The sequence below is a fragment of the Hypomesus transpacificus genome, chromosome 17 (assembly GCF_021917145.1).
Source record: "Hypomesus transpacificus isolate Combined female chromosome 17, fHypTra1, whole genome shotgun sequence".
Taxonomy (NCBI): domain Eukaryota; kingdom Metazoa; phylum Chordata; class Actinopteri; order Osmeriformes; family Osmeridae; genus Hypomesus; species Hypomesus transpacificus.
This window is the reverse complement of record NC_061076.1, coordinates 7919426-7933496: the sequence shown is the minus strand read 5'-3', so window position 1 is coordinate 7933496 and position 14071 is coordinate 7919426. Positions and strand designations below refer to the sequence as shown.

The window sequence follows — 14071 nt, the reverse complement described above, 5'->3', positions numbered from 1 at the left end:
GTAGGGATATGTTCCAGAGAGGTCAATCTAAATCTAAACTCCAGAAGTGTCTGACTGGTAGAACAAACACACCTTGACCTACAAACGATAGCTATGAAAAATCAGGGTAGTAAATATCATGCAATTGTCACTGTGATAGGCTACACGCATCCAAGCATATGCTTTTGATAAGAGCAGATAAGATTGATAAGACTAGACAACAGAGTAGCGAAAAGGTAAGTTCACCATTTTAATTAATTAATTAATTTGTATATGCAGTCTTAAAAAAACTAACAACCATTTTATTCATTAAGGTACTTAATCTTCTAATAAGAAAATACATATTTATATTTTCCAAGGCAACGAGTCCCATTTATCAGAAATTAGTTAAATCTGTCATTAATATATTACTTCTATTCTGTTCTGTCGGTATTTTTCCTCGCTATGACCCTTTGATACGATGAACTGTAACACACTGAAGGAGGGGCGTGCCACGCCATTCACCATTTGTTTACACGCCTCTGTAAGCATTGTGCTCCTTCCTTGTTTCGATACTTTGCCAATAGCATTGAGGGCCTGTTTATCGGATTCATGAAGTAGCCTAATTTATAGAAATAATCCCATCAAAATTTGGAGTTTTTTGATCACATCTGCGGCTGTCGTCGAGGCTATAGCTACTTGGATACGGAAGTAAGTAATTCAAATCCACATTCTGGAGCTCTTAATGCTAAGATCTTCTTAAGAACGTTCTAAGAGCGTTCGAGAGCGTCCTTGGAACGTTCTTAAAACGCTCTTAGCGTTAAGAGCTTCTTAACGAATCTGGGAAACCCGGTGTTACGTCCCAACTGGTTCCCAATTCAACTGGTTCCCCAGCTGTGCGTGCACCTATCAGTCCGCCTCCATCACCAGATTCGTCACAAATTCGCAAACATATTACTGGCGATTTTCAAGTCGGATCTCATATTTGCTGCGGCAAATATGAAAGTAGGCCAATAGCCTACGTGCGCACTACATTAGGCTACCATTTGCGACAAAATAAATGGAGACAAAATAAAACATTTGCAGGCTCGCATGAAGTGGGATTCGATCCCTCTAGCCTACATTCGGGTGGTGTCTACGGTAACTAGTTGATTCAGAAGAACCAAAACAACATGTTGCCTGAAGGCCAACTTTGTTAAAAATTTCGTGACTGATTCACGCATGTGCTTTCAGTGGCTTACGGTATAATGCAAAAGGTTTGTAATAATGCAGGTGTTTTTTGCTCGTGGTATCGAATCCAACTCGAATCTTTTATTTTCTTAGCTTCCATTTATTATGGTGTGCTTGGCTGTAATGTAGCGCTCACTACATTTGTTCAGAATATTCAATTATGAAATGAATTGATTTCAAAAGATATAGCGAAGAAACACTCAGCCATAGGCTACACAAATCGCATAGGAAACGAATGTTTCCATGTTGTGTTACGCGTATTTTGATCGTATTGTCTGGGTTAGCAGCGACGTTCTTCGTATGAATTTTTAATATGTGGTGTCAGAAGGAGCTTTGATGTCGTGGTAAATACGGCTATTGCCTCGCAACAACCCCAAATACGTGATTAGTAGCCTACATTCGGGTAGTGTCTATGGGAACCAGTTGATTCAGAAGAAGCCAAATCAAAATGTTACCTGAAGGCCAACTTAGTTGACAAGTACGTAATCATATTGCTTGCATCTCAGATCTGATATGGCACGCGGTGTAAGTCAACGGACTTACGTGTGAACGTATTTTTGCTCTAGTGGGATCGAATCCCACTTCATGCGAGCCTGCAAATGTTTTATTTTGTCTCCATTTATTTTGTCGCAAATGGTAGCCTAATGTAGTGCGCACGTAGGCTATTGGCCTACTTTCATATTTGCCGCAGCAAATATGAGATCCGACTTGAAAATCGCCAGTAATATGTTTGCGAATTTGTGACGAATCTGGTGATGGAGGCGGACTGATAGGTGCACGCACAGCTGGGGAACCAGTTGAATTGGGAACCAGTTGGGACGTAACACCGGCCCTTGCCTTTTCGGCATTGCGTTGAAATGGCAAACAATGTCTTAATAACAATATCACATTTCAGTAGAGATCATACTCAGTATTGTTGTTGGACATTCAAGATGCATAGCTGCCATCAATATACAATGCATCGTTTTAAATAGCTTAACCAACTTTCTATTGCATCAACTGCCTGTTTGTAGTGACATGAGTTATTCAGGATTAGTTTTTAAAAGTGTTTTAAACATATAGAATAGTAACAAAATGCATTTACTTCTTTCAGATAACAGAATGGTGGTGTTATCCAAAGATTATGGATATGTGGCAATCACTGGTGTTGCCAGTATGATCATGATTGGTCACCTTGCCCTGAAAGTTGGAAAAGCACGCAAGAAGTACAAAGTTCACGTAAGTTGTGGAATCATAGCCTAAACTACATCAAACAAATAAAGGTGTCTGCTACACAAAGTGTTTCATTTGACCAACTGGGTGTATTTTATTTACTCATTATAAGAAAGCAGTAGAGTGGAAGAGCACTTTATTAATCATAGGGGGAAATTGCACAATAAGGTAGGCTACAGGTGTTTAAATGATAATACCTGGCCTGATGCCCCTGTTGTTTTGAAAGTCCCTTTTTAATTATATTGATAATGATCTCCTGGTCCCTGGTCCCTATCTGACCATCCTGTGGTGTAATACTGATTCTATACCTTCCAAACCCTGTAGCTGACCAGTGCCCAAAATGACAAATGCCAATACAGCAACACCAAATACGCTACTAATTCAGAACTTTGAAGGTCTGTTTCTTCACGGTCCATTCACTTGAAAATTGAATTCAGACTATGGTCTGCACCTCTGTTTCTGGAGAAGTGGATCCCGCACTGAGTTTCACCTCCCAAGGAGTTTTTCCTTTTCTTCTTAAAGGTTTAGACCGGTTATAGGGGCCAATCTGTGGGCATCTGGGAAGCCCTCTGTGACACTGCTTTACAAATCCAATTTGATTTGATGATTCACGCCCATTCACAAACTGTTCTGTGTTCTGTTTTGAGCAGTATCCTCAGATGTACAGTGACGACCCAGAGACTGGAAACATCTTCAACTGTATCCAACGTGCCCACCTAAACACGTACGTCACCTTAGTCATTCACTGAACGTAATCAAGAATATATATGTTTTGTCGTCCCAGTTTAGAATGATCTAGTTCTTAATCATTCTCTACAGTCTGGAGTTGTACCCTGCCTTCCTTTTCTGCCTCGCCGTGGGTGGTCTATATAATCCTGTGAGTTGACATTTGTTCTGTCATCGTGATGTTAGATTGACTTCTCTAATCAGACAGAGCTCTGTACTTGTGCTATGAATGGCGTGTTTGGTGTGTTGCAGCGGCTGGTCAGTGGTCTTGGGATGGTATGGGTTATAAGCAGGGAGATCTACGCACATGGGTACTCCACTGGAGGTAAGGGCTGGCCTGGGATGCAAGACATCATCATCATTATAAGGTCGTATCTAGTTAATTAGAAGGCCCTTTTTCTCCACCTAATTCACCCAGATCCCAAGAAGAGGATGAGAGGCTCGTTTGGTAACCTGGCTCTGTTGGGCATGATGCTGACCACAGTCAACTTTGGCAGAACCCTCTTGGGCTGGAGTCGGCCTAGGAGATTCCCCGGGATGGGGGGCGCTCCTTTACTGCCTGTGGCCTGAAGGTCCCAACTCAGAGAGAGTGCTACTGTCACAACAAGACAGGAACTTCATAGAGGTGCAGAATGTCAGTTATAACCCTATTTTTTTATGTTGTGTTTTGTTGCCATTGGTACAACTCCAGAAGGTCCAAATATGGAAAAACTGACTATTGCAGTGTAATCTTTATTGAAGTATCAATATCAATATCCATTTTAATACTGACACTTTTAAATGATTACAATTATAATAAATATATGAATGTACTATATGAGTGACTTTCCATATGATACTTAGGAGTTGTTCAATCAGCTTTGACTTGGGCTGGGTGGAGATGGAATGCAGACCTGTTTGAAATGGTGTGCAGGGAGACTTTTCTTTGTGGTCTGTGAGGGTGGCTGTCCTCACCAATCCAACCTGCAAGTCCACTTTCACTTGTTTAAACACACTCTATGCAGGCATTATAAATATATACAAAGAATGAAAATACAATAAGACAAGGAAAGATATGAATCCAGATATGAATTGTGTTTATTCATAAACACAATGAACACACTGGGAAGAGGCCCCGGGGAAGACCCAGGACACGCTGGAGGGACTATGTCTCTCAGCTGGCCTGGGAACGCCTTGGGGTCCCCCAGGAAGAGCTGGCGGAAGTGGCCGGGGGGAGGGAAGTCTGGGCCTCCCTGCTTAGGTCGCTGCCCCCGCGACCCGATCCCCGGACAAGCGGCAGATGACGACGACGACGACGACAATGAACATGCACATACAGAGCACTTCCATTTTATTCTGAAAAAGGAAATAATCCTTATACTGTACCCCTAAACCACAAGGAACACATTTTAAATGATGTAAGCATAATTTGTTTTGGCACGTGCATCACACAACATGTAACCAAGGAATGTGTCGTAATTTCACTTCCCCGTTACTGCATGTCTACTCTTTCTACTGGAAAACACTTCTCCATTCATCATAATGATTTAGGACTTTTTTTTGTTCAGTGTTACAGACAGTACATACATAAGTGTGTTGTAAAATATTTGAGGATATTGTTTTTATACTCAGAACACACAAAAACACGGTAACAAATATATTTTATTTTTCCCAAAAAGACACTGTACACAGTGTGCATCCCAACCAACACAAAGTTGCACATACAGTGGTCTACATACAAAACAGAAAAATGTATTGTATAGATACATTATTATTATTTTTCTTTGTATTTACCCTAATGTTATGGCGTTATTTTCTAGGATCATGTTAATGATTTCAGTTTCCTGTTCAAGAGACAGAAGACGTTCCTGACCACCTTGTGTTGCTAATCTTTAAGTTCTGCCAAACAAATAGTAAAATACTGTGTAGACTGAATATATTTCCCAAATACTTGAAACATACTTAATTTGTATAGTCCTACAGAACAGTCCAAAGGCAATACTGTACTACTGTACTGATTGAGCACCAGTTTCCTGACCGACTGAAGCTCTTCCCACACTGGTCACAGTGGTACGGCTTCTCTCCTGAGTGAACACGCTGGTGTTTCTTTAAGTTTCCTGAATGACTGAAGCTTTTCCCACACTGGTCACAGTGGTGAGGTCTGGCCTTTTCCGTGTCCATTCTTCCCTCGGTGGGGACAGGGGGGAGAGAGGAAGTGGTGTTGGGGCGTGGTCGAGAGGAGGACAGAGTCTCTGGTCTGATCCCTCCATTGGGATTATATTGAAAACTATGGGTGCAAAGTGATTTGGTAGAATATTTAATCCTACAAAAACATGTTCAAAATGAAAAGTAGATCTTAAAATTAATAAAATAATCATAAAAGTACAACAAACCATGATAGAACATACAACTCTGACATGACTTTAAAAAAAAAAATCGTGTAATCGTTTTTTTTTTTTTACATTAATTTGAAAAGTAAATTTTTTCATCCCAACAGTACAGGGTGCAAGTGCACCCCCTGCACCCGCTGTAAAATCGCCTAGGCCTATGTGGAATACTAGACACTTCAAATTTCGTTCATGCATTTATGTAGACATAAACGGTTGGACTTACCAGATAGGCTATAACATCGATTATTTTATGGTCTGTTGCATAGGCCTACTGAAGTTATTTATTATATTTCACATTCGGTAGCTTGTGAGTTGCACGATGTTAATGTATACAATCGAATGTAAAAGCAAATAAATAATAGATAAGAAACGGTAACCTATGCAAATAGCCTATGTGTTAAACATGTAACGACATGACTCATGAACAAAAATACAAAAAATAAAACTGTAAATCTGTAAATATTCAATTATGCAAGAGTAGGAGTCGCCAGAGCCATAGAAAAATATTTCTTTTGGACTCTGGGAGTCGCTGTTTCGGCCCCGGAAGAGGTACAGTAGATGAAGAGGACCATTTGAGGCAAGTCTGAGATAAGAAGCATTTCTCATTTTCACTCTTTATCCTGATAATGAAAAACATTTCAGTGTACCTAGCTCTACACAAATAACCAAACACATCGCCATTTCCTAATCACGATAGGCTTATATTTCCACCGTATGAGGCACGTCAGAAACCGGTGTTGTGAAGAGGAGGGGATGGGCATGGACTCAGGCTGCTAGCATCAACCGTCATTCACCATCTGGGCACAGCAGTACCCAGTCAGTACAGCAAAGCGAGGAACCTATTTGTGACCAAGCAGGTAAGCATACCGAACAATTAATTTTCATAACTAGATTGGTATACCAGCTACCAAGGTGTCTACTTGACGTATTTAGGGAAAGTCAGAGATTAGGGCTCGAGTGAGTAGGTGCAATTTTCATTTAACTACAGCAGTCTCTACCGTAGCTAGTAGGATAATAGCTAGCTAACCTACATGTACACTGAATAGTTTGGTCTGTTGCTAAGCAGCACTAGGCTACTGTAAATGTAATACCGTATTGTAATTGTATTTATCAACTAGACATTCATGCATGCCTCGACGTATGTGTCCACTGGTCTCAGATACTAGTACATTCAAAGCTTAGCTCTCCTAAATGCTCATTTACCATCATACCAAGCCATCACGCTACAGTTTCAAGTTGTTCGGAAGCTAATGGTATGATACTGCTCTAAAGCATTTCTGGAAAAGCAACACTATTGATCAGACGTACAATTTTCTATTCACTTTGAGTAAACATGGAGCCTCTCACTGCCCTTGCGTCTGAGAATAGAATGGATGGAATGTGATGAGTGCGATTAAAACAGTAACTAAGGACAGACCATCTATTGTATGTTTTGTCTTGCTCTTCCAGTTGCTGTGCATATCTTTATGAATCGAAGGATAGATACCTAGGGCAACCAACCCACGCCTTCAGACACACACGCAAGCAAACACACACAAGCACGCACACCCAATATTCCACAACAGTGAGGCTTCTGGCTCAAAGTAGCCAGCCTCAGCCTAAGCTCGCCTGCTTTGTGAAATGCCAATCTCAGCAGCACAGTGTATATGCATCGGTTTGGCTTTGTTGTTACCTTTGCATTTGTGTTTCGTTTGCAGTGTTTGGAGGTGGGAGCCTAAGGATGGAAAGCTATGAAGAGTTCTGTCAGCGGAGTCTGGCCAGACTGCAGGCGGAGGGACAGGCCATGAGGACAGTTGGTGTGCCACTCCCATCCCAGGATCCCCACTCCACCATTCGCTTCCATGGAAGGGCGGTACTGCCACCTCTGGTAAGTATCTAGTCCAGAGGATCGAAAAGCTATATGATTTAATGCAGGACTCTGTTGAAATAGACAGCAGTGTCTAATTTTATTATATATGCATACTTGTTTGGAAAATTCAAAAGCTATATTAAGCTACGGTTTAGAGTAGTTTGACGACATGATGGATGACTGCTTTCTGATAACAACATGTTTTGTTTCCAAGGAAACTTTGCATGTGTTTGTGTATTGTGCAGTCTTGACCAGCGACTAGTGTTTTATAACTTTCAGTTGCATGGTTACCAAAACCTAATGAGCCATCGCTTGTTTGGTTACAGTGTCACAGACAACACCACCGTAGAACAAAACGTCCGTTGGCTGAGATAAAAATGTGTCAAAAGTGCTGTGGCAACTTTTTGGGGCTGAACCTTGTTGTTCCGTTTTCGAAACATGTAATTGGATGAGCAGCTGGACTGCGAGATAGGGCAGAGAGCTAGAGTGGAGGAACAACAAGAAGGATTCATTTCAGTCAGGCGGATTCATCTGGTGCTCATGGTCGACAGCTGCCCAATTGAGTTGGCTAGCTGTTAGCTGAGGAGTCAGCTGTGTTGAGGAGGGTGGTGGGGGGGCTCACAGGCTTAATTATTTTCCAAATGGATTTAAGAAGTCATCCAATGTTTTCCACGTTCTAACTGGGAGTTTAGGCTATGAATAGACCAGGAATCAGGAGGTTGTCGGTTCGATTCCCGGCCGTGCCAAATGATGTTGTGTCCTTGGGCAAGGCACTTCAACTTCACCCTACTTGCCTCGGGGGAATGTCCCTGTACTTACTGTAAGTCGCTCTGGATAAGAGCGTCTGCTAAATGACTAAAATGTAAAATGTAGATACACTTATTTGATTCCAACGTGTGTGTGTTCCCCCTACCCAGTTGCGCGAAGAACTGAGGAGGGAGATGGCAGACCACAGACAGAAGGCTGTCCAACTGGAGGTGGACAGACAAACACTCAAAAGGTCCAACCTTCTGATCCGGGTCCAGAACATACTGGACCATGTTCAGGTCAGTCTCACACCCGCCTGAACACAGATAAGTCACCAGGCATACGTTGATATGCTCTGAACAGTTTTACATGTCACTTCAGAGATACAACGATCCTGTATTTCCCAGCAGATGCACAAAGTGCCTGACGTGGAGATAAAGCAGCTGCCTTCAACACCTCAGTACTCTCCTGCCCCCAAACCTGAAACTGTGAATGGTTATACCCTGGTCACTGACCTCCCCGAGTTCCCCAGGGGGGGTGGAGCGAGAGCAGGTGTGGGTGAGAGACTCATCGCCCCCCACCCGGAGCACCCGCCACCACACCTCAACGGTTACGGGGGAGAGATGGAGGTGGGGGAGAGGAATGAGCTGGATGGAAGTCTGGAGAGCCTGTTGAGACGGTCCAGGGAGTATGTGGAGAAGGAGAGGGGTCAGAAGGGGTCAAAGGTCGCCGGTAGGATGGTACAGACGCCCCCAGCGCCTCCCCCACCCGAGAGCCTATCGGACAAGGCGAATGAGGGCCGCAGTCTGCTGGGAGACACCGGTGTTGAGCGGGGAAGCTACCTGCGTCCTCTCAGCCCACACCAGAACCAGACTCAAAATATGAGCCATTATCAGACCCAAACCAATGCCCAGTACCAGGCTGGGTGTGACTCCCACGACCACCAGTCCTCCTGCCTCTCTCCAAGCCCCTCTGACCTCTTCGCCAGCCTCCCCAGCCCGGAGCCCAGCCTCAGTCCCCGCCCCCACCGACGCAGACCACGCCCCGTCTCCGCCGGCAACATCCACATCTCCTTCCCCATTGGCCCGGCCGACCTCATCCCCAGAGGTTTGGGGAGGTCTGGGGAGGGTGGAGCTATGGCAACCTGGGAGGAGGCCACCACTGCGGGGCTGAGGATACCTGATCACTGGGGGCTGGTGGGTAGCAGTGGAGGCAGCGGGAACAGTAGCCGGCGGTCGAGTCACTGTGCCACCAGCCCACTCAGAGAGACCAGCAGTCCTGTCAACGGCCACGTTCCCGGCGCACTGGCCCATGACATCCTCAGCTCTGGTTTCCGCCGGCGTTGCCACACCCTGGACAGTCAGCTCCACAGTTCCTCCCCTCCTCCCGCCCCAGACCGCAGTCAGGAACGACTCCCGAGATTCATGGGAGGTGTGCCACGCCTGGCCCCTAGCCGCCGCCCCACCACCGCCCCTCTCAACCAGTCGTACGAAGTGGAGAACCCCGCGCCATCGCTGCCGAGGCCCCACGTCACCTCTGACCTCTCCCTGGGCCACGTGAGGATGAGGCTGGAGGCTGAGGGCACAAAGGGGCCACAAGATGGCCGACAGACTCCTGTGGCCCTCGGCCACACCCTGGAGGAGCAGGACAAGACGGGTGAGATGGCTAGTTCACTGAGAGAGAGAGCGTGGATGTGTTCGTCCTGTGTATTAGTCTGTTCTACATTAAATTCACTTGTGTCTTCTATTTGTATATAAACCGTTTGTGTGTTTGTCAGAGGAGACCCAGCGGCGCATGCAGGCTCTAGGGGACATGCAGCGGCGTCTGGAGGAGGAACATGTCCTGCAGATGTCCCTGCTGATCGCTGAGCAGGAGAAGGAGCAACAGCGCCTCCATCAGGTGAGTATGGGGAATTACACCACAAATGTGTCTAATGTGACACAACAGTTTTTTTTTTCTCCAAATGGTGTGTTTAAATCAGGGCTGGACTGGGACAAAAAAATGGCCCTGGTATTTTTGCTCAGACCGGCCCACCGCAATCGGTCGGACACCACCCACCAGTACACCAAAAGAGTTAGTGTCAGCTGGCTGAGCGGTTAGGGAATCGGGCTATTAATCAGAAGGTTGCCGGTTCGATTCTGGATGTGGCATCACTGTGGATTATGAAGTGCAAGCACATTGCAGTATCTGACAGTTTTCATAAGTAGTAAATAATGTCTTGTGCATTCACTCTTGAAGAAGAAAAACGTGTCACTTTACCTCTGGTAAAAAGGTGAGAGTGCACAGAAAGATATTTGAAAGTCACTGATGGAATGTCGTGGAGAATGTATGTACTGACAAAGAATGAATGCTATCTTGTCCTACTCTTTGCCTAAGGAACAAAGCTTCACATTCTTTGGCTGGTCAGTAGGGAGAGGTGATATTCCCTCTTGAGGGTTTAGGTTGGTTGAGGTGCAGATCTATGGGCGTATGTGAAACCCACTGTGACATTGCTTGTAAAAAGGGCTATACAAATACATTTGGATTTGATTCCTGTGTGTGTGCGTGTGCATGTCCGTGTTGACAGGAGCTGGAGGTGAAGGAGAGGAGTCTCAGGCAGCAGGTCTGTGACCGGAGGTCTGGGATTGACAGCTATCCTGCTGTCAGCCCTGTCTGCCCTAGCCTTAGCCCCGCCCAAAGCCCTGCTGATAGGTCACCAGGACATAGTATGACAAGCATGGGTAGGGTGTCCCCATGATTACTTGTAGATCGCTTACAAGCTGTTGAGCAATAGTATTTGTTACCTTTAACTGGTGACTTGAATAGCCTTGTGACCTCCCCCCCTGTCTCTCTCTCTCTCTCTCTCTCTCTCTGTCTCTGTCTCTCTCTATGTTTGTCTCTCTCTCTCTCTGTCTCTCTCTATGTCTCTCTCTCTCTGTAGGTTCCCCCTCTCCTCTCAGCTCAGGTGTGTCCTCCCCCTGTCTCCAGACCCCTGTCTACTTGTGGGGGCCCACATGGGGGAGCAGCAAGTCCTGGGGAAGGCTTAGTCAGGTGTGTATTTGTCTCTGTATGTATGTGTGTGTGTCTCACATGCGTGTTTGTGTGTGCACGTTTGCAAGTGTTTGCATTGCAATCTGTGTGTTTCTCTGAGCTTCCACCCACTAATTCAATATCTTCTTTGTGTGTGTGTGTGTGTGTGTGTGTGCACGCATGTGCATACAGTCTGATCTGATAGGTCTCCGTTTGTCTCCTCAGGCTATGACGTCTGGACAGCAGAGGGCGTTGTGTAGACTGGCTGCCATCACACGAGGCTTCCTTACGCGCAGGCTGCTTCAAACAGAGAAGGTCAAACACCTGCGCCAGACCGTGCAGGTGACTAAACTCACGCACACAGACACGTGCGTGTGCGTACCGAAAGTATATGTAGTCTACCCATGCGTATGGAATTCACGGAATGTCCTTGTTGATTTTCGGATTCATCAGTTGCATGATTTTAGCTTGACAGTCGTGTGCGTGTGCACGTGTATGTCTATGTGTGTGTCTCTCCAGGACACACAGGAGTTCATCCGCTCGTTCCAAACCGAAGCTCCTCAGAAGCAAGGGCCAATCACACCGCAGGACCTCTCCCTACAGGAGAGAGTTAGAGCCCAGGTACCAAACACACGCACGCACTCGCACACACGGACAAACGGACCAAACAATAAAAGCTTGAGGAGAGTCATGGGACTGCTTGTGTGCGTGTGTCCGTCCACTCTCTCAGCTGCGCGCGGCTCGGTACGATGTCCACGACATCTTCTTTGAGATGCCCCTGGAGGAGCGTCTGGCTCTGTTGCAGCAGGACCGAGAGGTCCGCACAGAGAGGAAACTACGAGAGATGGTGACCTCCCCCTCCATTTCTTAGTTGCTCTTGTGCGATTCGGTCATAAAACATGACACAGTCGACGTGAACTCGTTCTGTTCCTGTTATGAAGTCCTAGATTTAGTGTTTCTTGCATGACATGAATGTGCTAACTGTGTGTGTGTGTGTGTGGACTGCAGGAGAAAGCCAAGAGTCCCAAGGAGAGAATGACACTGTCCGCTGCTACGCAGAGGTCCCTGGACAGAAAAAAAAGGTGAGAGGGGGAGAGAGATGCATAGAGGGGGAAAGAGATGCATAGAGAGGCACCATATCCACCGAGTTGGTGGAATCTATGGTATGATATGGTATGATATCATCAGGTATAATGTAGCAGCTCACATCGAATCAAATATAGTTATGGTGTGGACGTTTTTGTTTAGCTCCTCCAGGGTTGGTGAATCTCCAGGACCAGCCAGGAAGTTGCATCAGAAGCCAAAGAGCCCCCCAGCCAACAGGTACCCAGCACTGAGACTGTTTCTTCAGCTTTTCTGCCCATGGCTATTTGAAGGGAGCAGTATGCCGCCAACCTCCCTACATGACTCTCTCTCTTCTTTGTTCCTCTGTCTCTCTCTCTCCCAAGGATCCTGAAGCCAAGCCAAGGCCAAAACGCCCCTGTCCCTGGCCAGCTCAACCGGCAAGGGTGAGAACAGAGCCTTCTTTCCTCGATTTCCTACGCACTGATCAAATCACAGTTCAATACCCATACTTGTTTGCCTTTGTGTCCACTTGTGCCCCCCCCCCCCCCCCCCCCCCCCCCCCCCACCGTCTGTCTATCAGGAGCTGGTACAGGAAAACCCCCGAGGAACGCGTGAGGCGCTCAGACAGCATGAAGAAGCACCACTCTCTAGGCTAGCAGGACGACCCCCCACCACCCCCCACTCCAGAAACATAATCTCCGACACCTCTCCCGGTCCCTGTGCTGCTCTACCGCCAACAACCCCACTGCTGCTAGCCCCCCCCCCCCCCTCTCCCAACTCAAGCCCAACGCTGGCTAACCTTCACAAAGTCCTCCCTCTGGGTCTTTTCAACTGCGTGGAATGCAGCAGACTTGGGCCCAATGCTGTTTGCTAAGAGCTGTCTAGAACTTGGAGCGCACTTGATTTAGGGTACATTCAAACTGCAGAATTTCAACAGTCCCAAAGTTCCATACTGTGGACAGTAACAATTCAAATGCACTTAGGCCACTATCAAGTGGTTCATGTATTTGACTGGTATTTGTGATTTGTAGTCTAGTTATCGCAGCACATACTACCTGAAGGATTGATAACTTTAATGCCATTGTTATGTTTTTTACCATTGAATACCACTAATCATAATAAATCAATAAAACATATTATGAATGTATACCAATGTACCTATATACTCTTTTGCCAAACTGATAACAATGTAGCCTGTCTCTGCTTAGTGAGCCTTATTTGCTAGATGCCTTAGTGGAGCGTGTGAAAGGTAGTAATCTTTTAAACAATGTGTAGTTGCCAGTGTGTATTTGTATAACAAAGTTCCAGTTCCATAAAAGTGCAGAACATATTTCACTACGGGTGTGACACATGTCAACATACACAGAGTAGGATATTAGCACACAGGTTTAAGCCTTTACAGTACATGCCTTTGTTAACTCCCGTTCAATGGTGCTAAACATTTTCAAGTTGTCTGAAACCTTAAAAAAACTGTTCTGTGTGTTGTGTACACAGGTTAAAATGTTATCGTATAGTGCTGAAAGCAAGATGCCAAACCAGATGGAGATGTGAAGTGGAATCCTGTTTTGTTGTCTTACTTGTTCATGTTGCTGTGTGAAGTAAACCATGCTGCTTTACCAACTGTATCCTCTGGATGTACTTGTTTTACCTGTATTTAAATATTTAAACCTGAGTGAATAGGTCAAGGACAATGGTTGTCCAGTTCCTGAACTGGATGGTTTATGGGGGGATGAAATGGCAGTGGGAAAAAGCTTTTTTTTCTTATTATAAAACAAATCTTCAAGAAATTGGTGTACTTGGCCTAGCACTGCTACTGAGGTTTATTGTAGATCACTTCAGCTCTTTGTTTCTTGTGTTGAACATTGTTAAACTTGGCTAGGAGCCGTTAATGTTGACATCCTTTCTT

The 14071-nt window shown here is 45.5% G+C and overlaps 2 protein-coding genes across 4 annotated transcripts; both read left to right on the top strand.

The window, feature by feature from the left end:
* Nucleotides 1-430: 430 nt before the first annotated feature.
* LOC124479188 (microsomal glutathione S-transferase 3-like) lies at nucleotides 431-3939 on the top strand. Its single transcript, XM_047037791.1, has 6 exons — nucleotides 431-669; nucleotides 2282-2406; nucleotides 3051-3124; nucleotides 3220-3277; nucleotides 3379-3451; nucleotides 3545-3939. The coding sequence occupies exons 2-6, from the start codon at nucleotides 2290-2292 to the stop codon at nucleotides 3694-3696; spliced, it is 474 nt and encodes a 157-aa protein (XP_046893747.1). The 5' UTR covers nucleotides 431-669; nucleotides 2282-2289; the 3' UTR covers nucleotides 3697-3939.
* A 1907-nt stretch (nucleotides 3940-5846) lies between these two features.
* On the top strand, nucleotides 5847-13790 carry LOC124479186 (centriolar coiled-coil protein of 110 kDa-like). Of its 3 annotated transcripts, none has more exons than XM_047037788.1 (14): nucleotides 5850-6352; nucleotides 7193-7362; nucleotides 8262-8390; nucleotides 8499-9747; nucleotides 9869-9990; nucleotides 10658-10811; nucleotides 11012-11121; nucleotides 11326-11442; nucleotides 11620-11721; nucleotides 11831-11947; nucleotides 12109-12182; nucleotides 12349-12423; nucleotides 12549-12608; nucleotides 12746-13790. In XM_047037788.1, exons 2-14 carry the CDS (start codon nucleotides 7216-7218, stop codon nucleotides 12819-12821), a joined length of 2532 nt encoding a protein of 843 aa, XP_046893744.1. In that variant the 5' UTR covers nucleotides 5850-6352; nucleotides 7193-7215; the 3' UTR covers nucleotides 12822-13790. The 3 variants fall into 3 exon arrangements, 2 of the variants coding, with proteins under 2 accessions (XP_046893744.1, XP_046893745.1); XM_047037789.1 differs by having other exon boundaries at nucleotides 5852-6352; nucleotides 8502-9747; XR_006957369.1 differs by lacking the exon at nucleotides 12746-13790 and having other exon boundaries at nucleotides 5847-6352; nucleotides 12109-12181; nucleotides 12347-12423.
* Nucleotides 13791-14071: the final 281 nt, after the last annotated feature.